The 23602-nt window shown below is 41.8% G+C and overlaps 1 protein-coding gene across 1 annotated transcript in view; it reads left to right on the forward strand.

The window, feature by feature from the left end:
* LOC136883560 (general odorant-binding protein 56h) overlaps positions 1–22256 on the forward strand; it is a 32346-nt gene extending 10090 nt beyond the window's left edge. Inside the window, exons 2-7 of the mRNA XM_067155942.2 lie at positions 11612–11684; positions 12445–12497; positions 12699–12734; positions 16335–16452; positions 20036–20106; positions 22092–22256. Coding sequence (XP_067012043.2) covers positions 11612–11684; positions 12445–12497; positions 12699–12734; positions 16335–16452; positions 20036–20106; positions 22092–22124 — 384 coding nt within the window. The 3' untranslated portion in view covers positions 22125–22256. The remainder of the gene's footprint in view (positions 1–11611; positions 11685–12444; positions 12498–12698; positions 12735–16334; positions 16453–20035; positions 20107–22091) is intronic.
* Positions 22257–23602: the final 1346 nt, after the last annotated feature.

Genomic DNA, 23602 nt, shown 5'->3' on the forward strand with positions numbered 1-23602 from the left:
TCCACCCAACTTATCCGTTGCAGCCGACGTCAACACCACATCTCAAAGACTTCTAGCCTCTTAATATCACTCTTGGTTAACGTCCATGTCCCAGCACAAAACAGCGCAACAGACCAAACATAAGATTTCATTATGTTTTTACTGATGGGGAACTTTTTTTAGGGTAGTCGCTTTAACTCCAAGGTCTTATCGAGACCAAGGAACATTGTTTTCTGACATAGAAGGCTTTCCTTGCCATTGGTGTTCGTGTTTTTATTTCAGGGTGACACTGAACGATTTCTGTTATGATCTGGCCAAGGTACTTGAACTGTGCCACCTGTTGTACAGGCTCACCACTGATCATCACGTGAAATGAACGTGGGCTCGTACTAACATCATGACTTTTGTTTTATTCATTATCATTTTCATACCAAATCCCTTATCTTTTTCACTCAGCTTTAGCAATATTTTGGATAAAGTTGTTGGACTACCCGCAGCTATGGCTTGATCATCGGTTTTTGCTAGAGATTCATTGATGAGACATTAACCAGGAATGATGAATGCAGACAGCGTTGCCTCACTCCCTCAGTATCTGTACAGGGGCTGTTAGTTTGTTGCCAAACCTGATAACTGCAAATCAGAAATACTAATTATTTAAATACACTGACTGACAGTGACAATGCAACACCAAGGAGGAGTGGTTCGAAAGGGATGAAAGTTGGGGAAAAAACAGAGACGGCACGGACGAATAATTGATGTTTATTTCAAACCGATATGCAGGTTACACAATGCGCACGGCATCGACTCAGTAGGATGTAGGACCACCGCGAGCGGCGATGCACGCAGAAACACGTCGAGGTACAGAGTCAATAAGAGTGCGGATGGTGTCCTGAGGGATGGTTCTCCATTCTCTGTCAACCATTTGCCACATTTGGTCGTCCGTACGAGGCTGGGGCAGAGTTTGCAAACGGCGTCCAATGAGATCCCACACGTGTTCGATTGGTGAGAGATCCGGAGAGTACGCTGGCCACGGAAGCATCTGTACACCTCGTAGAGCCTGTTGGGAGATGCGAGCAGTGTGTGGGCGGGCATTATCCTGCTGAAACAGAGCATTGGGCAGCCCCTGAAGGTACGGGAGTGCCACCGGCCGCAGCACATGCTGCACGTAGCGGTGGGCATTTAACGTGCCTTGAATACGCACTAGAGGTGACGTGGAATCATACGCAATAGCGCCCCAAACCATGATGCCGCGTTGTCTAGCGGTAGGGCGCTCCACAGTTACTGCCGGATTTGACCTTTCTCCACGCCGACGCCACACTCGTCTGCGGTGACTATCACTGACAGAACAGAAGCGTGACTCATCGGAGAACACGACGTTCCGCCATTCCCTCATCCAAGTCGCTCTAGCCCGGCACCATGCCAGGCGTGCACGTCTATGCTGTGGAGTCAATGGTAGTCTTCTGAGCGGACGCCGGGAGTGCAGGCCTCCTTCAACCAATCGACGGGAAATTGTTCTGGTCGATATTGGAACAGCCAGGGTGTCTTGCACATGCTGAAGAATGGCGGTTGACGTGGCGTGCGGGGCTGCCACCGCTTGGCGTCGGATGCGCCGATCCTCGCGTGCTGACGTCACTCGGGCTGCGCCTGGACCCCTCGCACGTGCCGGCACGTGCCACATGTCCCTGCGCCAACCATCTTCGCCACAGGCGCTGCACCGTGGACACATCCCTATGGGTATCGGCTGCGATTTGACGAAGCGACCAAGCTGCCCTTCTCAGCCCGATCACCATACCCCTCGTAAAGTCGTCTGTCTGCTGGAAATGCCTCCGTTGACGGCGGCTTGGCATTCTTAGCTATACACGTGTCCTGTGGCACACGACAACACGTTCTACAATGACTGTCGGCTGAGAAATCACGGTACGAAGTGGGCCATTCGCCAACGCCGTGTCCCATTTATCGTTCGCTACGTGCGCAGCACAGCGGCGCATTTCACATCATGAGCATACCTCAGTGACGTCAGTCTACCCTGCAATTGGCATAAAGTTCTGACCACTCCTTCTTGGTGTTGCATTTGCTCTGTCAGTCAGTGTATTTGTATTGAAAGGTGGACACGTAATACAAATTCTTTTAAGAGTATCCTTTTTGAATGTTTCTTTTAACTATTCATTGAAGATAATTTCACAGAAAATTATCGCTCCTTAACAATAATCAGGTAAGAAATAATTAGTGGTATCAGCAAAATAAAGGGATGGGTCATCAAAAAGTGTGAAAATGGAAGAGTTTCTAGACGTCGCGAAACTAACACCGTCGGTATCAGGAGACCCAAAGGTCAGACGAAATTGATGAGGTTATCAAAAGAAGAGAACAGTGATGCGAAGCTTAGTTGAGAAGAATGTTTCTAAGTTATGTTATGAAGAAGGCAAATCACTGCCAGTTGTGCGGTATAACAATGGGATAAGGATGTTCCCAGAGATTATCATATACGTAATGCCAGGTGATTACGACAGGCGGAAGTCCTTTATTAAACCATCACATGGTCGGAGTCAGTAACACAGCTCCTTCACACGACACGACACATGACTCAGTTCATAAGAAAGACACAACAGGTACTATAATAATAATATAAAACACATTTTTAAAGTCCTACTACTAAAAATGACGAGTTCAGAAAATGCAACAGCAGTCCAAAAACCATTGAGCACATCATCAGCAACTAGCGCCAACATCATGCAGTGACAGTGATGCAGGCAAAGTTACACATCAAGAAATTGCCTGACCCGATCTCTGATCCAGAACAGGGTGTCTTACTGCAAAATATACTCCCCGCTAAGTGTACTGGAAAATGAACAGTTTAAAATGTACAGGGGTCGAACGATGTAAACAGATGAAACAACTCCGCACAATAGACCAGACATAGCATTAAAAGACAAAAATAATCAACACACATATCTTATCGACATCGCTATCCCGAATGACCACAATATGAGACAGAAATACAGAGAGAAAGTCGACAAATATATTCCTCTGTGTATGGAAGTAGCAACGATCTCGAAACAAGAAAAAGTTACAATTCTTCCTTTTCCCCTTTCCCCCACTAGACTCACACCAAAATCATTTCCAGAAAACTTAATGAAACTACATCTCCACATCTTCACTCACAATTTGTCACAAAAGTCTGTAATTTTGAAGACATGCAACATTGTCAGAACATCCCTGAATGCTCAGTACGAACCATAAATTGAAAAGGCTGCAACCTCTATAATGAAGACAATAATAAAGGCGTATGTAGTAAAGTTATGTAAGTTATGATTAAGCTCTATTTCTTATATACAAAATATTACCAACTATAAGTTGTGAAATAAATTAATAATAATAACAATAATAATAATCAGAGCCGTATTTGGCATGGACCTTATAGGCCCGCGACCAGGGTGGCAAATTTATGGGGCGGAAAATGTGAGAAGCTCTAATAGTTTGAAAAAAACGAGTTTATTAGAATGCGCGCACTTTCGCAGTTTTCAAAAGCGAAAGCTTCCGATATGAATAACGGAATTTTCATTCGGTTTATGTGAAAACTGTCGTCGGTAATGATAATATTATAAATACCACCGCAATGTTGAAACACGGCCCCCTCGGTTCTGAGTACGGGTGTCGAGATGACTTGGGGCTAGCGGGCGGCGAATGAACGCCAGCTAGAGACAACCGGGTGGCGGCCATTTGTATTCACTTGTGAGAGTTTTATTAAGTGTTTTTCATGTTGCGTACACAACATGGATGGTCGAATGCGATTGCGGTAAGTGGCGCAAATTGTCGCAGATTAACAGAAGAGAAGGGAAAGTGAGTTGTGTCTCAGACATCAAAATTAGACTTGTTTTTCCACAGGATCCAAACTATAACTCAAACAATTTCCTTTCATGGAAAGACGAACGTAAAAATAATGGTCCCGTCACAGAAGAATGTTGATGAGTTTACGCCCAGTTCTAGTTGCATTTCCATTGGTCTGCTGTTGGAACTGTAAGTGAAAATCGTGAAGATGATCTAGTACCAAGAGAAGATATTTTAAAACTAAACGATTACCATTACTTTCGGCTTACGAACAATGGTACTAGAGACTACTATACTAACAGTGGAGTGAAACGGTATCAGGACATTTTCTATAAGTCTATTTGGATGTTTCCAGACAATTAGCGATTTCTGACCAAAGTGCTGTTTGAAAGAAAACGTTTGAATGGAGACATTCTGAAACGTGACTATCTGGTTTATTCCTGCAGCCAACGATCTGTTTTTGCGTTCTTTATAAACATTTTAGAGCGACATCCAATTTGCAACAAATGACTTCAATGATTGGAAGCACGGAGCATGAAAATTTCCACTCTCATCGTGATTACGTGGTAATGTTTAAAAGACTGTGCCGTCCGCTCTCTCAGTTGGATTATTATTATTATTATTATTATTATTATTATTATTATTATTATTATTATTATTATTATTATTACTATTATTATTATTATTATTAATATTATTATTACTATTATTATTTTATATATATATTTCGTATGGCATGAGGATACATTGTTACAATTTGGTTATTTACAAATATGTACAATTACACGAAAAACAGTTTCATCTATACACACAGAACAAGTACGTATTATTATTATTATTATTATTATTATTATTATTATTATTATTATTATTATTATTATTACTATTATTATTATTATTATTATTTAATGGCATTAATGTTTGACATTTTACCTTGGAGGCATTCTACTGCATTACTTTATTAACTATATAAAAATAACAGTAATTGTAATTTTGTCGTATCAAGTTTAAAGGGGCTGCCTGGCCGAGGCGGTAAAGGCGTACTCGCTTCACCCAGAAGGACGTGGGTTCGATCCCCCATCAGGAAGTCATAAAATTTAAGAAACGAGATTTCCACTTCCGGGGGTGCACATGGCCCTGAGGTTCACTCAGCCTACATCAAAAATGAGTACCAGATTAATTCCTGGCGGCAAAGGCGGCCGGACCTAGAGCTAACCACTCTACCCATCAAGTTTACGGATAGTGGAAGCCTTTACCCCTCCAAGGGCCTTCATGGCCTGTACGGAGATGACTTTGCTTTGCTTTGCTTTCAAAGTAAGCCAGCCAATATTGGGCCAAAAAATCAAAATCGAGTTATTGTCGTTCTTGCATGTTTGATATATCATTAACATTATGCCGAAAGAAGGAAAGCACAAACTCAGTCTGAATGTTTAAATTTCAATCAACTCTCAAATGTGACATTTTGTAGCCACGCCCCCTTCTATACTGTCAAGCGACTTATGGGAAATATATTTGACCTATCTTGACTATCTTTCTGAAAGCACCCAATACTTGAAGGAAAATGTTTTGTCCGTACTGTTAGTAGCATTTGGAGACAATTGAAAGACATGCGGTGTCTCTAGCCTAGAGCAGGAAAAGTTTGTTTACTTCCACCGTGTTTTGTTGTACTGAAGTGTTGTGCTTTGGCCAGTTGTACTGGCATTCTGAGAAGAGACTGTAGCAGTGTCTCTAATCATCACTTGTGAATGCTATCTAGAAAGAATGGTTCGAATAAAGAAAGTCAAACAAAACCCATGGCTCAACAGCTCCGAAGGGCCATGGCCTACCAAGCGACCACTGCTCGGCCCGAAGGCCTAGAGATTACTAGGTGTCGTGTGGTCAGCACGACGGATCCTCTCGGCCGTTATTCTTGGCTTTCTAGACCGCGGTCGCCATCTTACCGTCAGATAGTTCCTCAGTTGTAATCACGCTTACGTCGCACCATCGCAGTTAGGTCTTATGGCGACAATGGGATAGGAAAGGCCTAGGAGTGGGAAGGAAGCGCCCGCGGCCTTAATTAAGGTACAGCCCCAGCATTTGCCTGGTGTGAAAATGGGAAACCACGGAAAACCATCTTCAGGGCTGCCGACAGTGGGGCTCGAACCCACTATCTCCCGGATGCAAGCTCACAGCTGCGCGCCCCTAGCCGCACGGCCAACTCGCCCGGAGGAAAAGAAACAATAAGAGGTCCAAAGAGGATGGGGAGAATGAAGAGTATGGAGCAGGACAGTTTTAAGAGTAAGATTTCTGTTGCAATACTTTGATGTCATTTTTCTCAGTTCGACATTATTCTAATTCTTGGTAGAGAATTCTCCTACACTATTAATGCTACAGGAATTAAATTTCTACAGCTTATTCTTACATTAGAGAGATATAAAAGTCAATTTTCTGTAAAATGTATACTTTTCAAAATATGGTAATTTAAGCCATTGTTTTGAAAAATGACTTCGGGAAAAAAATCATATCCTGGCAACTAATAACTATTTTCAGAAACTGCTTATTATTCTTGCCAAGGAATGTTCAACCTAAAATTGGTAGGAGTTTCAAGTTAAAATCTTTACTCAATTTTAAGAAAATGGTACCTGAAAATTGGAAAATTAACATGGGTAAGATAGGGCAGGCTTTCTCCGCTTAAGTTTAAGGAAGGGAGGGGTCGCAAATGATTTAAGCCCAGAGGAGATTCAGTAGTTAAATTCGGCCCTGATAATAATAACAATAATGATAATAATTGCGTGCGGCATGCCTGTCACAGCCCTTAAGGCACACCCTCCGATGCAATGATAGCGGAAGTCGATCTGAACTGGTCACAGACCAAGCAGCAAATAGTGAATTGTGGAGACGCCGAGATGATTCACGGGGTCTTAAACTCTGAACGCTGAAAGGCATAACAGTCAATAATGAATATATCTACGTATGTATGTATGTATGTATGTATGTATGTATGTATGTATTGTGCCCTTTTAAAGGCACCAAATGCGGTGGTCTTCTTTCTTGATATGTGCGCCGGCTGCTCCTGAAAATAATGACATTTAAAAATACCTACCGCCTCATGCAGACTCTTCTTCCTCAAGGGTGGTGCGTCCTTCGATCCCTCGGGTTGATGGGCCACACGTCGATCGGGGGTGAGGAAATGAAAGATGGGGTAAACTAAACTATTAAATGACGGTACCCAAAGACTGAATCAAAATTGAAATAAATAAAATGGTTTATTTAACAAAAATTTGCAAGGTGAAAAATGAAAGTAAACTGGTTTAAAGTAAAATGATGTGAAATGAAATTAAAATTAAAACAATTAAAGGATCTGCATTACAATAAATTAATTATCTGCCTTAATAAATTTCGACTGAAGGTCACTTAAATTTTAGTGTTCTGGATTATATCGAACCACTGTCTCCATGACGATGACGTGACCACATTTAAACACTGGTCAGAAATACAGTCTCATTCGAATAAACGATTTACAATACCTTGGAAAAATGTCCTCTCAAAATAAATTCAGTAATTAATTAATTTATTTATTAATTCATCCAATTGACATTGACTTTAAGGTGTCTATCAAATATTTAATTCATGTTTAAATTCATTTGGGAAGCAGCCAACTCTAAAATAATAATAGAATACACTAACCATGTGTAATAATAAACGAAAAGGAGAGAAAAACAAAACAAAACAACCATGAACATGGTACTTTTTCCGTTATATAACCTTTGCCACATATTTAAACTACTCGTGGCTGAAAACAAGAGAATTTATTGAACTGAACACCTGAGTGCTACCACCACTCATTTGTTTTGTTAAACCTTATTTACTTAACTGTGATGGTCTGGACGCTTAAAATTACTTAAATTAATTAGGCCAAGTGCCTCAGGTTTACATCTCAAATGAAAGCGATCCCTTTACATCGTTAACTTTACCTAGTTTGCCGCTGTCTGCGTTTTCATTGTGCATGCCTATTTGTGTGGTACCAACTCTAGATGGAGGCAGATTTCATCTTATTTATATACGTCAGCTGCGGCACTTGTGATACAACTACTTACTACAGATCGCTTCATTTGCCTAACTGAAATGTAGTAGATTTCTAAGACTTGGTGATTACTGACTGTCTTGGTATGAGCATACCACTACAATGGTTTTGACTATGAACTAATCGATGAAACACATGAAATCTTATTTACATAAATGAACATGTCAATGGAGAAACACTGCTCCTAAGAAATACTGAAATTAAAATAACCTGACTACACCTATTTTATTTTATTTTATTTACAGACATTAAATCAAACACAATTCACGTATCAGATTTTAAAATAGTACGGTGACAAAATATATACAAAGAAATGATATCATAATAAAAATCTAGATCCACAAATCGCTGCCTAATAAAATTTAAAATAAAAAATGCGCAATGAAGGGGTATAAAATATTACCCTGATCCAAGTAGCAAAATTACGTGAATTTGATGGCAATCTTCTAACCTCAGACTAAAATGTCTGGACATGACCTTATTCAATCTTTACGGACAATAATTATTGGTATTACATGTCATCAATGATTATACTTGACTGTCGAAACACGCATTGATCAGTCGCTCTGTTTACAATTTATCTTGGGCTCTCAATTGCATATTTTCCGAGCATTTATTTTCCCTGGAAACTATTTGAAGCAATACAGGCTTTCCGCCTACAACCATAACACATGTCGTCGCATATTTAACACTCTCGGTTAAATTATTCATCTCTCAATTCTATTTATTCATCAATATTCTCGACGTAGTAACTCATAATACGGCCTCGCTCGTATCCGGCGGGCGAAATAACTGTGTCGTTCACGCATCCATTTATACGACATTATTAATGACATGGTCCAAATATCACATTTTCCATTTCTCAACACAGAACATCAGGGATATTACTATTACTTTGCTCGTTATTTTGATCATCCACCGTTTCACATACTATGAAATATCAGAGCTAACTTATCAATGGCTTCCTGTCACTAATTAATTGAAATAACGAGATTGCCTCTCAAAAACACGGCGATCGAAATGTGTAACCACGTTACATAAAGAAATTAAATCTTGCGTATCAACCATATCGTCGCGAAATACAAAGTATGAAAGCTACCGGAAACGGTCGTTTGAATAATGATTACAGAACATGAAATAATAAACCTAATGCGCTAATAGCAAAAATAAACATTTAAACTAACATGGCGGCATCCACAAAATCAAAGTGTCAACAAAATTACACTCATTACCACAATTATTATTATCATCATCACTTTAAAATCTGCACTACACCGTATATAAATGTCTTAGTAAAATAGGATTCTCATATGTCAAAATGACTTACTTCAAAAGGAAACTACGCAAGTAACACTCGCTAACACTTATTTATTATTATTATTATTACTATTATTATTATGATTATTATTATTATTACGATCCTAATTTTTATAATTACCATCCGAACCGTGAATTATTTACAATCCTATCTAAAATTCTAAACTACATTTTGATCATCGATTGTTCATAGCCCTACATCTTTACATATTTAAATTTTGCTCATTTACCTTATTTGTGCTGGAGGCAGGTCAGATCATCCTCCGGACCCCGTCATGATGAATTTAGTACTTCATCTTCAAGCTGGTGTTATCCAAGAGGTCACACACGCAAACATGATGCATTTTTACAATATCGTTGCACACGTTCATATTTATATTACCACTCGCATTTTAACACTCCTACGAAGAATATTCAATGACACTGCATTGAGCACCTGATGTGAAGTCGAAAGTCTGGACTCCGCTACCTGCCTGCTGTCGCCTCTCTCTCACCCCTCTCAGTTTGTTTGTGTAAAGGATTATTGGTTATTCACCTTCTCTGACCATAACACTGGACTCAAGGTCTTAGTTCGGCAGCATTCCAATTGTGAAAACAAAGTTTTTCTCCCTGTAACTGGCTTGACTAATTCTGCTCCCAAATATCTCACTTGCAATAATAGTTCTATGAGAGTGTGGAAAAATTTAAATGTAATGTTCCCGATGATGTGGAGAATTTTATAATAATCGTCCTCCAAAATATGACTTTTCCACGAAATATACAAGCAACACGTGAACTAGGGAAAATGTTATGCTGCTACGTGTTACGAAGAAATTCATTGTTCATCTCGGTCCTAGCACTTTAAGTTCATTCAAGGCAAGTGTTAATAATATAACTACCATTGTCATTTGTTAATTTAATTGCCTGATTATATCTGCATAATCTAAAGTTGAATAGAAGTCTGTCAAAGTGTTCATTTCGGCTAAGATATTACTCACACAAATAAATACATTACTCACTCGGGTGTCAACTACGGTATAAGACACTGAAGATTCTTACAAGACTGCGAATTCTCACAGGACTGCGATTCACCACAAGACTGAGAATTCCGACGAGACTGAAGATTTCCTACCAGACTGAGATTTCGTACAAGACTGAGGTTCACCACACTGGTGTCTTCGTTTTTGTAAACAGTCCTCCCCCCACTTCGAAAATAGTTCTGTGGAAGGGATGTGGCGTAATAATCCTGCACTTGGGACCGATTTATCATGTGTCCGTAGGTTAGAATTTTAGGAAATGTGCTCAAAACATTCCTAGTTTTGGTCCGATTTATGTGTTACATTGCGTGATGAGAAACGATCACAGGTTAATTCATACGACGGCGCGCGTCACTGGCTCTATTTTCTGTCAGAGTATGGCGCCTTCCCGCCATGACTGTTCATTTCCTGGGCAATACCACTCTTCCATGTAAAGTTGAAAATTTCTTATTTAACCACTGATTAACCACACATTTGCACTGATAAATCCTTAAATATTGCTTGGAAGTCAGGACACAATACTTCACAGCTACTTCGGGCACCAAATCGCGAAATACTAGTTGTAGATTCCCGCTATGACAAGCCATCAAAATTTGCAATTTTGTGATTGGCTGAGACGTTCGCGCTCTTAGTAGTTTGGGTTCTTCCATTTTCTGCTAAGGGATGACGGGTATTATTCGTGTCTCTCTCGCACTTCTTAGGCAGGGCAAATTCGGACATGCTGATTTACGTGGGAACTGGATAGAAAGTTTCCACTTCTCGTCGGCATCATAAAACATAATTGGACGTACCACTCAGGCTAGCTACTTCCCGTTCGTGCCTTAAGACGTATTCTATTGATATATTTTCAGTCCGAACGGCGCCTGGCTGTTGCTTTGTGAGACTGCAATCTTTTCCCAGCCTACTGCTGTATTCCCATATGCGAATTATTAAACGTTTAATTTATGCATTAACTATGCACATTCGCTTATGGGTGCAGTATGTATGTATGTATGTGCCGACCCCGTGGTGTAGGGCTAGCGTGCCTGCGTCTTACCCGGAGGCCCCGGGTTCGATTCCCGGTCAGGTCAGGGATTTTTACCTGGACCTGAGGGCTGGTTCGAGATCCACTCAGCCTACATGATGAGAATTGAGGAGCTATCTGACGGTGAGATAGCGGCCCCGGCCTAGAGAGCCAACAATAACGACCGAGAGGATTCGTCGTGCTGACCACATGACACCTCGTAATCTGCAGGCCTTCGGGCTGAGCAGCGGTCGCTTGGTAGGCCAAGGCCCTTCAAGGGCTGTAGTGCCATGCGGTTTGGTTTGGTTATGTATGTATGTATGTATGCATGATGATTACTTAGAGTTTCTTTTCACACATAAAGTACTTAGGTATAGTAAAAGGAGTTGTTTTCACTTACTTTTTCAGGCGCACCCTCCCACGTCTGAGGAGTTCGAGAAGATTGTGGAGGAGTGTAAGAAGGAGCACGCCATTCCGGAAGGTAGGTTAATCGAATGTAAGCAGTATGCTTTACCCTTTATAGATTATGGGCAAGCAGACGAACATCGAGCACCGTTAGAAGAAGTAGAATAAATAAAATTATTCCCATTGATTCGTTTGCTGATAGTTGTGCCGCCATATTGGTTTCATACATTTTCCTCAATTATATATGTTCATTAATCAGTATCTTGGTATAATTCACTGATTTTTCATAGATCACCCTAGTTTAACACCTTCTTTCGTATTACAGTAATATCTTTTGCAGAAGTAAGTTAATAGAGAAGTATTATCAGTGTATCTTCCCTAATCCTATCCTGCATGTGCTAACCTCTGCCACCTTATGGACTGACAGTGAACTGTCTAGGTATTAATATAAGGAAAGATCTTCATTGGGGTAACCACATTAATGAGCTTGTAAAGAAATGATATAGATCTCTTCATATCGTTATGAGGGTGTTTAGGGTTCGTAGTAAGGATGGATAGGACGGGGCGTAAGGATCAGGCCCCAATTGGAGTACGTTTCCAGTGTATTGGGCCCACGTCAGGATTAGGAAATTCAAAAGAACAGGGACTGGCTGCATGAGGAATGGCATTACTAGCATCGCTCATACCGCAGTTACTTTCATTGTCAAAGCCAAGGATGAGACTGAGACAGGTCATTGTTCTAGCCCTTACCAGAAGATAAAATGCAAACTGCACACTGTATCTCACAGAGATGGCTCTGAGTATATTATTATAATAAGAGTTTCTTCTTCTTTCAGCTGAACTAGAAGGATTGAAGATGGTAAATGCACCCGAAAGCGAAGAAGGAAAGGTAAATTATTATTATTATTATTATTATTATTATTATTATTATTATTATTATTATTATTATTATTGTATAGTGGTCGTTTTCAGGGAAAATATCGCTTGTCTATTGCATCACAGTATCTAAGAATGTTTCCGTATTATTCAGCATGTTCTGTTAATAATTGACCATAATAATTATGGTAACACCTCTGTTCCTCTTTTCCAGTGTTTTGTCGGCTGTGTGCTTGAGAAAATGGGAGTGGTAAGTGATAAAATAGTCTTACCTCTCTGTTTCGAGAAGTTTAAATAATGCTAATGAAAGAATATTGGCAATATTCTTTGCTATCAATTTACTAGGTCTATATGGACATTCAGTAAATTACTCCTGTTCACCCAACAGCCACAACGATTATACATTCAGGCCCGTATTCACCAAAGCGGGTTAAACCTTGGTTTAAAAGTAAGAAAACGAAGATAACAGTTACGTTAATATTCTTTCTTTCTTTCTTTCTTTCTTTCTTTCTTTCTTTCTTAATCCTTTTACCCTCCATGGTTGGTTTTTTCATCGATCTCAGCGAGTGATCCCACCTCTACCACCTCAAGGGCAGTGTCCTAGAGCGTGAGACTTTGGATCGGGGGATACACCTCCTCACCTGCTATGGTGAACAGGGGCCTTATGGGGGATGGGAAGATCGGAAGGGATAGACAAGGAAGACGCAAGGAAGCAGCCGTGGCCTTAAGTTAAGTACCATCCTCGCATATGCATGGAGGAGAAGTGGGACACCATGGAAAACGACTTTGAGGATGGCTGTGGTGAGAATCGAACACCCCCCCCCCCTCTACTCAGTTGACCTCTCGAGGCTGAGTGGCCGCTGTTCCATCCCTCGTACCACTTGTCAAATTTCATGGCAGAGTCGGGAGTCGAACCCGGTCCTCCGGGGGGGGGGGGTGGAAGCTAATTACACTACATCACAGAGGCTGATAATGGGTATTATATCGGTTTAAAATCTTACCGGAGAAAGTCTGGCCAGTAAAATACGAGATAGTAATAGCCTTCCAAGACGGCAGCTCGCAGAAGACTAGAATATTTAACTGAAGTAGAAAATCACAGTGACGATGTTTATGACCAAGATTATGCAATAAAACGTCAGTTGATGGTTAGAGGAACGCGCGACATACACTGACTGATAGTGACAATGCAACACCAAGGAGGAGTGGTTCGAAAGGGATGAAAGTTGGGGAAAAAACAGAGACGGCAAGGACGAATAATTGATGTTTATTTAAAACCGATATGCAGGTTACACAATGCGCACGGCATCGACTCAGTAGGATGTAGGACCACCGCGAGCGGCGATGCACGCAGAAACACGTCGAGGTACAGAGTCAATAAGAGTGCGGATGGTGTCCTGAGGGATGGTTCTCCATTCTCTGTCAACCATTTGCCACAGTTGGTCGTCCGTACGAGGCTGGGGCAGAGTTTGCAAACGGCGTCCAATGAGATCCCACACGTGTTCGATTGGTGAGAGATCCGGAGAGTACGCTGGCCACGGAAGCATCTGTACACCTCGTAGAGCCTGTTGGGAGATGCGAGCAGTGTGTGGGCGGGCATTATCCTGCTGAAACAGAGCATTGGGCAGCCCCTGAAGGTACGGGAGTGCCACCGGCCGCAGCACATGCTGCACGTAGCGGTGGGCATTTAACGTGCCTTGAATACGCACTAGAGGTGACGTGGAATCATACGCAATAGCGCCCCAAACCATGATGCCGCGTTGTCTAGCGGTAGGGCGCTCCACAGTTACTGCCGGATTTGACCTTTCTCCACGCCGACGCCACACTCGTCTGCGGTGACTATCACTGACAGAACAGAAGCGTGACTCATCGGAGAACACGACGTTCCGCCATTCCCTCATCCAAGTCGCTCTAGCCCGGCACCATGCCAGGCGTGCACGTCTATGCTGTGGAGTCAACGGTAGTCTTCTGAGCGGACGCCGGGAGTGCAGGCCTCCTTCAACCAATCGACGGGAAATTGTTCTGGTCGATATTGGAACAGCCAGGGTGTCTTGCACATGCTGAAGAATGGCGGTTGACGTGGCGTGCGGGGCTGCCACCGCTTGGCGGCGGATGCGCCGATCCTCGCGTGCTGACGTCACTCGGGCTGCGCCTGGACCCCTCGCACGTGCCACATGTCCCTGCGCCAACCATCTTCGCCACAGGCGCTGCACAGTGGACACATCCCTATGGGTATCGGCTGCAATTTGACGAAGCGACCAACCTGCCCTTCTCAGCCCGATCACCATACCCCTCGTAAAGTCGTCTGTCTGCTGGAAATGCCTCCGTTGACGGCGGCCTGGCATTCTTAGCTATACACGTGTCCTGTGGCACACGACAACACGTTCTACAATGACTGTCGGCTGAGAAATCACGGTACGAAGTGGGCCATTCGCCAACGCCGTGTGCCATTTATCGTTCGTCACCTGCGCAGCACAGCGGCGCATTTCACATCATGAGCATACCTCAGTGACGTCAGTCTACCCTGCAATTGGCATAAAGTTCTGACCACTCCTTCTTGGTGTTGCATTTGCTCTGTCAGTCAGTGTACATTGAAGGCTTCGAAGACGCTGATTTTAGGTTATCTGTCGGTCTTATCCATGACCGAACATAACCTGGTAAGAGTAATGTTGCAGACTATGGGCTGGTAGAACTTGTGAGTAGGAAAAGGAGATGCGTAATGTTCCGAGCTGTCGGTGGAGAGATCGCTTACAATGGCATCAGAAGGCGAATAAGTTTGAGTGAAGTTTTAAAAAGTAGAGATCACTGTTTGAAGATAAAGTTGGAATTCAAGAGGACGAATTGGGGCAAATATTCATTTATAGGATGAGGAATTATGGATTGGATTAATTTACCAAGGAAGATGTTTGATAAAATGCCGAAATTCTTTGAAATTAAAGAAAAGACTGGGTAAAAAAATGATAGACAGTCTGCCACCTTGACGGCCTCCCTAAACGCCCATCAGTGGTGAATGATGACTGAGACGAATTCTCTATTACAGTTTATATCTTGTACGGTACACCATCGGGTGAAATGAAATGTCGTATGGCTTTTAGTCCCGGGATATCCCAGGACGGGTTCGGCTCGCCAAGGTGCAGGTCTTTCTATCTGACTCCCGTAGGCGACCTGCGTGTCGTGATGAGGATGAAATGATGATGAAGACAACACGTACACCCAGCCCCCGTGTCATTGGAAGGTTAACATCCCCGGGAATCGAACCCGGGACCATCTGAACCGAAGGCCAGTACGCTGACCGTTCAGCCAACGAGTACCATCGGGTATGATTTCTCAATGGAGAACTAAAATACATTGTCTTATTTGCTGAGTGAAGGATACAATGTGCAGGCTATAATCTGTTTTCTTATCCTCTGTGATGTTAATGTTTTCTGCCACCTAATTCAATAGCAATTCCATACAACCCTGATGAGTGTTGGCCTACCAAGCCTGAAGGCGTGCAGATTACGAGGTGACGCATGGTCAATGTGACGAATCCTCTCGCCTTTCTTGGCTTTCTCATCGATAATGGCAGCCGCACGTAGTGAATTGTTTACCGTGTGTCAGTATAGAAACTTTAATGTTCAAATTTAGTTTGAAACGAAAACTTGGCTTTGGTAAACCGAGATAATCAATTCTGTGGTGAATACAAAAGTCAATACGGAGTAGACGTGACATAAACTAGCCAGAATTTTCTGTCAAATAGTATGAACAATTTCGTATTTGATATCATTAAACGCAACATGAGCAGCATTAGATTAACATTAATGTAGAAGTTTCGATTATATAATAAAAATAGAACTATTTTCACTTTAAACAGGTACAGGACGGTAAATTCTCCAAGAAGACGGCAGAGATGCACGCCAAGAAGAAGATGAACGGGAATCCTGAAGAGCTGGAGAAACATCTGCAGCTTATCAACAAATGTAACGACGAAGGTAAGTAGAGGCTTCCTGTCTACTGAATATTTGATTTGTCCTGACTGTAGTACAACCGACCGAACACTTCCTTGCTAGCGATTTTAGTATTATCATCTTTCTCAACTCAATGAATTCCGTCATCAAAAACCATGACCCAAATATTTCCTCTCGTGTTCACAAGGATTTCAAAATATTATTTTCATCTCTCAGGTTTTTCTTTACAATTGTCGGTGAGATCACTCATCTTCCCTTCCTTATCTTTACAATATTCTTCATCACACTTCTGGACGGTGTATCACTGCCAAGATTCCATTCGCCGGTTTTAAAAAAAATCCACAGTTCTAGCCCTTCAGGCAAGCAAAACTCAGTGTTGAAAACATCCTAGGAATATGAGCTACGAATTAGGTAAATAAAATATAATATAGTAGGATATATTTTTATTTATTCCTAGAAATTACAATCCCTTTCTTAATCATCGTTATCCGGTCGATTAGATTAGCATCTTGCCTTTTTCTACCACTACGAGCGCTAATGTGATTCAATGTATAGTTTCACTAAGCACCACTACGAGCGCTAATGTGAGTCAATACATAGTTTCGCTAAGCACCACTACGAGCGCTAATGTGAGTCAATACATAGTTTCGCTAAGCACCACTACGAGCGCTAATGTGAGTCAATGCATAGTTTCACAAAGCGCCACAACGAGCGCGTATGTCAGTGAATGCATAGTTTCACTAACCACCACTACGAGCCCTAATAAGAGTCAATGCATGGTTTCACTTAGCACCACTACGAGTGCTAACGTGAGTCAATACATAGTTTCACTAAGCACCACTACGAGTGCTAATGTGAGTCATTGCAGAGTTTCACTTAAGCAGCACTACGAGTGCTAATGTGAGTCAACACATAGTTTCGCTAAGCACCACTACGAGCGCTAATGTGAGTCAATGCATAGTTTCACAAACCGCCACAACGAGCGCTTATGTCAGTCAATGCATAGTTTCACTAACCACCACTACGAGCGCTAATAAGAGTCAATGCATAGTTTCACTAAGCACCACTACGAGCGCTAATGTGAGTCAATACATAGTTTCGCTAAGCACCACTACGAGCGCTAATGTGAGTCAATGCATAGTTTCACAAAGCGCCACAACGAGCGCTTATGTCAGTCAATGCATAGTTTCACTAACCACCACTACGAGCGCTAATAAGAGTCAATGCATAGTTTCACTAACCACCACTACGAGCGCTAATAAGAGTCAAAGCATAGTTTCACTTAAGCACCACTACGAGTGCTAATGTGAGTCATTGCAGAGTTTCACTTAAGCAGCACTACGAGTGCTAATGTGAGTCATTTCACTTAAGCCCTTATAACTATATTCGTTATGGACATTTTTCAAAAAATAAAAAATCTTGGGTGTACTAAACTAAGGAACACATTACAGAAATAATTATGTAAATAAGTTAATTTGGCTGGGATCTGAATAAAAAAGAAAACGAGTAAAGAAACAAGCGATTTTTGGCTGTTTTTCGGAACGTTTTTCGAAATTTGTTTTTTAGTTTGATAGAGCTAACCAAGACTCGCAATTTGGAAACTTGCCGGGCTCTTTAGCCCTTAAACTTTCGGCACAATAGAGAAAGTTGCTTAATTTCATGTTATTGTCTGCTAAGAAACATCCAGGCAGTGACAAGGGAAGGGCGCTGCTATGGGGCCAGCACTTTCTTTCAGACTTTGGTAGGTTGATCTATGTCAAAAACAAACAGACAGGTGTACGTGTTCGATTGTTTGTACCATTGGCCCTTACTTAACGAGAAAATGGCCCTATGAATTTTACAGCCTGCATACTTCTTGGAAATGAACTTGTGATGATGGTGTGTTCGGCTCACCTGACTCCCATGGGTGACCTGCACTCCCAGGACTGAGATATATTTTTTCCTAAAGGTTTAACGTTGTACTAGGCGATGGAAGGATTCAAAGGGCTAGAATCGTGAAGGAAGCGGCCGTCGCCTTAATTAAGGTACACTCTGGTGTGAAATTGTGAAACCACGGAAAAACATTGTCAGTGTTGCCCACGATAGCTCACAGATAAGTGATCCTAACCCCACATCCAACTCGTTCGGTAGGTGTGAGATGATAATCAAGATGATGATGAGAGAAAAGGTAAAGTAAACTCGTGTGCTCTTATCATGCAGACCCCCAATGGAGATGAACTGCATGTACGATTTCAACCACATACCAGCCCTCCTGCCATTCTTAAATTTCTGGCAGTACCGGGAATCGATCCCGGGCCTCCGAGGATGGTAGATAATAACACTAACCGTTACGCTACGGAGGCGGACAGAAAAAGGGTGAAACTCGGCGTCGGTACAACACCAAGGAGTCTCCTCAATGCTTAACGTCTCCATCCGACGGATGAATCACCGTCACTATCAACGCGTCATATGCCCTCACTCCATATGAGCACTGCGGAGAGGTCTGGAATTGTATTCAGGCTTTTGGCACGCAATCTAGTGATTATAAATTGTATACCACCCCCTCTCCTATCCAGCCGGCCAACATTCTGATGGTGAATTTTTTCCACCAACGGGATTTGAACCGGCTAACGACAATGTCAGACCATAAAGACTTCATGACTTAACGATCATTGCCACCAGGCGGACTGGTGGTGGTGATTATTGTTTTGTTACAAATTGTTTTACGTCGCAGCGACACAGATAGGTCTTATGGCAACGACGGGATAGGAAAGGCCTAGGAATGGGAAGGAAACGGCCGGGGCCTTAATTAAAGTATAGCCCCAGCATTTACCTGGTATGAATATGGGAAACCACGGAAAATCATCTTCAGAGCTGCCGACAGTGGGATTCGAACCCACTATCTGCCGGATGGAAGTTCACAGCTGAGCGCCCCTAACCGCACGGCCAACTCGCCTGGTGATTATTGTTTTAAGAGGAAGCACAACTGGGCAACCATCAGAGAGAAAAATTGAAAAAGTCCGACACTTCGAAGAATGAAAATATCGGACAAAGGAAGACAAGGGCCACGAAGAGCGTCCTAGGCCTCGAAAACATAATACGGAGGGTCGGAAAAGAACAAGAGTTGGCCAAGGGATGTACGATAGAAAAAATGTAAGTGAGGAGCCTGGCACAATCAAGTGGAGGCAATGCCGGACTCAGTTAGGGGATCCGTGGTCGCCAACTCACGCCCCCAACTTGATGGTACCTTTTCCCCATTTTAATCGCCTGTTACGACGGACGGGGGATAGCGTGGATATATTGAGCTTTCTCCACCCGCAATGGAACCAACCAGATACTCACATGCAGATTATCAACACGTATGCTAGCTGTTTAATTTTTTTCTTTAAAGCGCCATATTCTCCATCAGTAAGGGCCAATCGGTGACCCCAATGCTGAGGCCACCTCTTACAAGAAATAGTCATCAGAACCATCAGTAAAGATGTTGCAATTCTACCGAAGGAAAATAGACCAGAATACTATGAGAAAGTAACAAAGAAATGTGGAAGGGGGGATGTATGTTAACAGGAGTGGAAACCTATCATATTCTTTGTCTTGTAAGTAAGAAATGCTTTTCTCTTGTCCGCAGTCGGTTCCCATGACGACAAGTGTGAGACGGGTCCAAAGTTGATGGAGTGTATCAAGACCTACGCTCCTGGTGTAAGTTTACCAATGTATCTCTGGATATAGTGATGGGATAATCGAATACAAAATAATCACGTATTCGATTATTTCATTTTAATAGATTATTCTATTATATTTACCAATCGACTATTTTTCGATTGTTCATTCGAATGAATGAGGCAATTGAATAGTGAATGGTTTCGAAATAATTGAATCAAAAGTGATCTTATTCAGACAGTTAATTCACTCATTTATTCTTAACATTTGGGGATACGTTTGGAAAAAGACGGAATCCGATTTTTCATAAGAGTTCATCTATTCGGTTGTTTCAATCGCTTATCCATCGGACACACTTAAACCGAAAAATTGATTCATAACGCATCCGAATATTCTATTCGATACAACTGAATGGTATTTGAAACTTTTGAAACTCATTCGATTATTTTATGATACTATTTATTCGATTAGTTAAATAATCGGATGAAGGTTATTCGAATGTTTAAAATATTCGGTTATCCCATCACTAGCTGAATACTCGTGTTTACTGACTGTAAATGTATGTACGATATTCTCCCCCAACCCTAGGACTCCAAAGAGGATGGGGGTTCGTTGAACCCAAAACTTTATACACCCCTGATATTCAGGGGCGGCAACAAGTGGGGGGGGGGGGGCAGAGAGGGCAAATGACTTAAAAATAAACATTTAAAGTTTAATAAATTTAAGTGCCAATAAGAATACAGACAGTTTTGTAACACATTTCCTGGGGTAAATACGAAAGAATATGATGCACCAATTTTGGAGCAAAGTGGCACCACGGTCACTCCACAGATATACCACACTGTTTGCTTCGAATGACACCAAACGGACTCCACAAATGCACCCAAATACTTGGGGTAACTTTGGAGCATTTTTGAAGCAAATTTGGCTCAACAGTTGTGTTGACAATAAAGAAGGTTGAAATAAATTTTCCGTATATTTTGGCGCCATGTTGGTACATAAACTGTCTGATTAATGTACTTAATTTCTGGTGCAAATATGGTGTATAATGTCACTTCTTTTCCACCAACTTTGTAGGTGTAAAATGGTGTAAATTAATGTGAAAAAATATGCGATGTATTCTTCAATAGTATTAAATCGGTGCATTCATTGTCGCTTTTGCACCAAATTAGCACCACTAATATACCAGGTTACAACAAACAAATGTTTCACCGATTTTACACCATTTTTAAGGTTTTTTTTTTTTTTTTTTTTTTTTTTTTTTTTTTTTTTTTTTTTTTTTTTCCTACAAACTCCACTTCCAGGCCCTGATAATCAGGTAAGTCCTGGTTATAAAATAACCTGCAAGTTCGTAGTTCAGGTCTAACCAACGTGAGGGAGTGTGGTTTAGGGGTCCGGACCCCGGCCCTGCTGATATTTTCCTTTAAAATGTTCGCAGGTCCTTCTCATTTCCTGTATAGTCCCTTGACTAGTGAATTAGACCACAGTGTTACACGTTTGTTTGTCAAATTGTACACTTGTTGAAAAAATCATCTTAGTATGGGTTCAGTGGGGCGTTCTCTTCGGAGTCCACGACACATTTTGTTTTCTAGCGTTGTACATTGCTGGTACAAAGAGCTAGGAACAATGGCAGGAGGATACTCGGATCGAGAAGATAAAGGCTAAGTTAGGAATGAACTCGAGGGATGAAGCTGTACGCATAAACCGGCTTCGGTGGTGGGGTCATGTGAGGTGAGTGGAGGAGGTTAGGTTACCTATGAGAATAATGGGCTCGGTCAGGGAGGGCAATACAAGTAGAGGGACATCGAGACGGCAATGGTTAGACTCAGTTTCTAATTATTTAAAGATAAGACTTACAACACTAAACGAGGCAACAGTGCTAGTTACATTTAGAGGATTGTGGAGGCATTTTCTAAATTTAATTGAGGCTTGCAGATTGAACACTGGAAGACATATATTAATTTTGTGATTACTCTATATGTTGATAAAATCTGTAGAGATTAATAAGTATGATATGTTTGCAGCTTGGGATCATCCTGCCGGGTTCTGAGGAGTAGAAAACAGCAGGCAAAGAACACTGGATGAATCTCCATGCTACAAAACTCGTCTAAACAGACGCTGTAACTTCTTCACTCATTCTCTGTGTAATGTAAGATGTTATGTAAGCTAATTAAAATATATTCTCTGAATGTCTTGCTAATTTATTTAACCGAATGAACTGTATTGCTGCAACCCCCTGGTCAGCTGAGTAGAGGGGCGTTCGATTCCCGCCTCAGCCATCCTCGAAGTGGTTTTTCGTGATTTTTCATTTCTTCTCCAGGTACATGAATTAAAACCACGGCCTCCTCCTTCCCTCTTCCTTGCTCAGCCTTTCTACCCTTTCCAATCTTCCCGTCCGCCACAAGGGCCCAGTTCAGCATAGCAGGTGAGGGTGTCTGGACTAGATACTAGTCCTTCTCCCCATTTGTATCCCCGACCCAAAGTCTCACGTTCTAGGACACTGTCTTGGAGGCAGCAGAGGTGGACACCTGGGGAGTAAACGGATTAAATAAATAATTAAAAAATAAATAAATAAATAAATAAATAAATAAATAAATAAATAAATAAATATGCATAAGTAGTATAAGAAACTACACTAAACACTTGCCTTGGCGTATCAAATGTGATCCTTCAGCAGATAAACAGGCATTGTACCGGGTAGCTCGGGCACTGTAATGTTTCTTATTGCAGTTCGTACGTTTTCCCTAAGTTCCTACAATGTGTCTGGTACACGTTAGATCTGGAGAGCGGAAGGGCCACAAACCAGCACTAATCACTCTCTCTGTACCCATGCTGTATGAGCAGTTGGAGAATCTTGTAGAAACCAAGAATATAATTGTTCTTCTTCAGCCGGGCGGAGTGGCTCAGACGGTTGAGGCGCAGGCCTTCAGACCACAACTTGGCAGGTTCAACCCTGGCTCAGTCCGGTGGTATCCGAAGGTGCTCAAATACGTCAGCCGCGTCCCGGTAGATTTACTGCCACGTAAAAGAACTCCTGCGGGACTTAATTCCGGTACCTCGGCGTCTCCGAAAACCATAAAAATAGTGAATGGGGCGTAACGCCAAAAGCATTGTTACCAATATATAGAACTATATTACTTACGTGCCAGTATTTGACCATTATTATTTTTCAGAAACTGAACAGATATAAGAATATTAACCAAAATATTAATAATGATACAAAATAGTGAATAATTATCTGATGATTGGCAATCAAACAAAAAAAGACTGAGGTTACACTCAATTTAATGTTTTTTTTGTTTTTGTTTTGAAACAAGTTGCTTTACGTCGCACCGTCGCGACGATAGGAGAGGAGTGGGAAGGAATCGAACGTGGCCCTAATTGCCTGGTGTGAAAATGGGAAACCACGGTAAAAACATCTTCAGGACTGCGACAGTGGGGTACGAACCAACTATCTCTCGAACTCGTGGCCCAAACCACGCGGCCACTTGCTTGCTAAATGAAATTTCAAACTTATATTTATTTAGGAGATGTA

This window comes from Anabrus simplex, chromosome 11, assembly GCF_040414725.1.
Source record: "Anabrus simplex isolate iqAnaSimp1 chromosome 11, ASM4041472v1, whole genome shotgun sequence".
Lineage (NCBI taxonomy): Eukaryota > Metazoa > Arthropoda > Insecta > Orthoptera > Tettigoniidae > Anabrus > Anabrus simplex.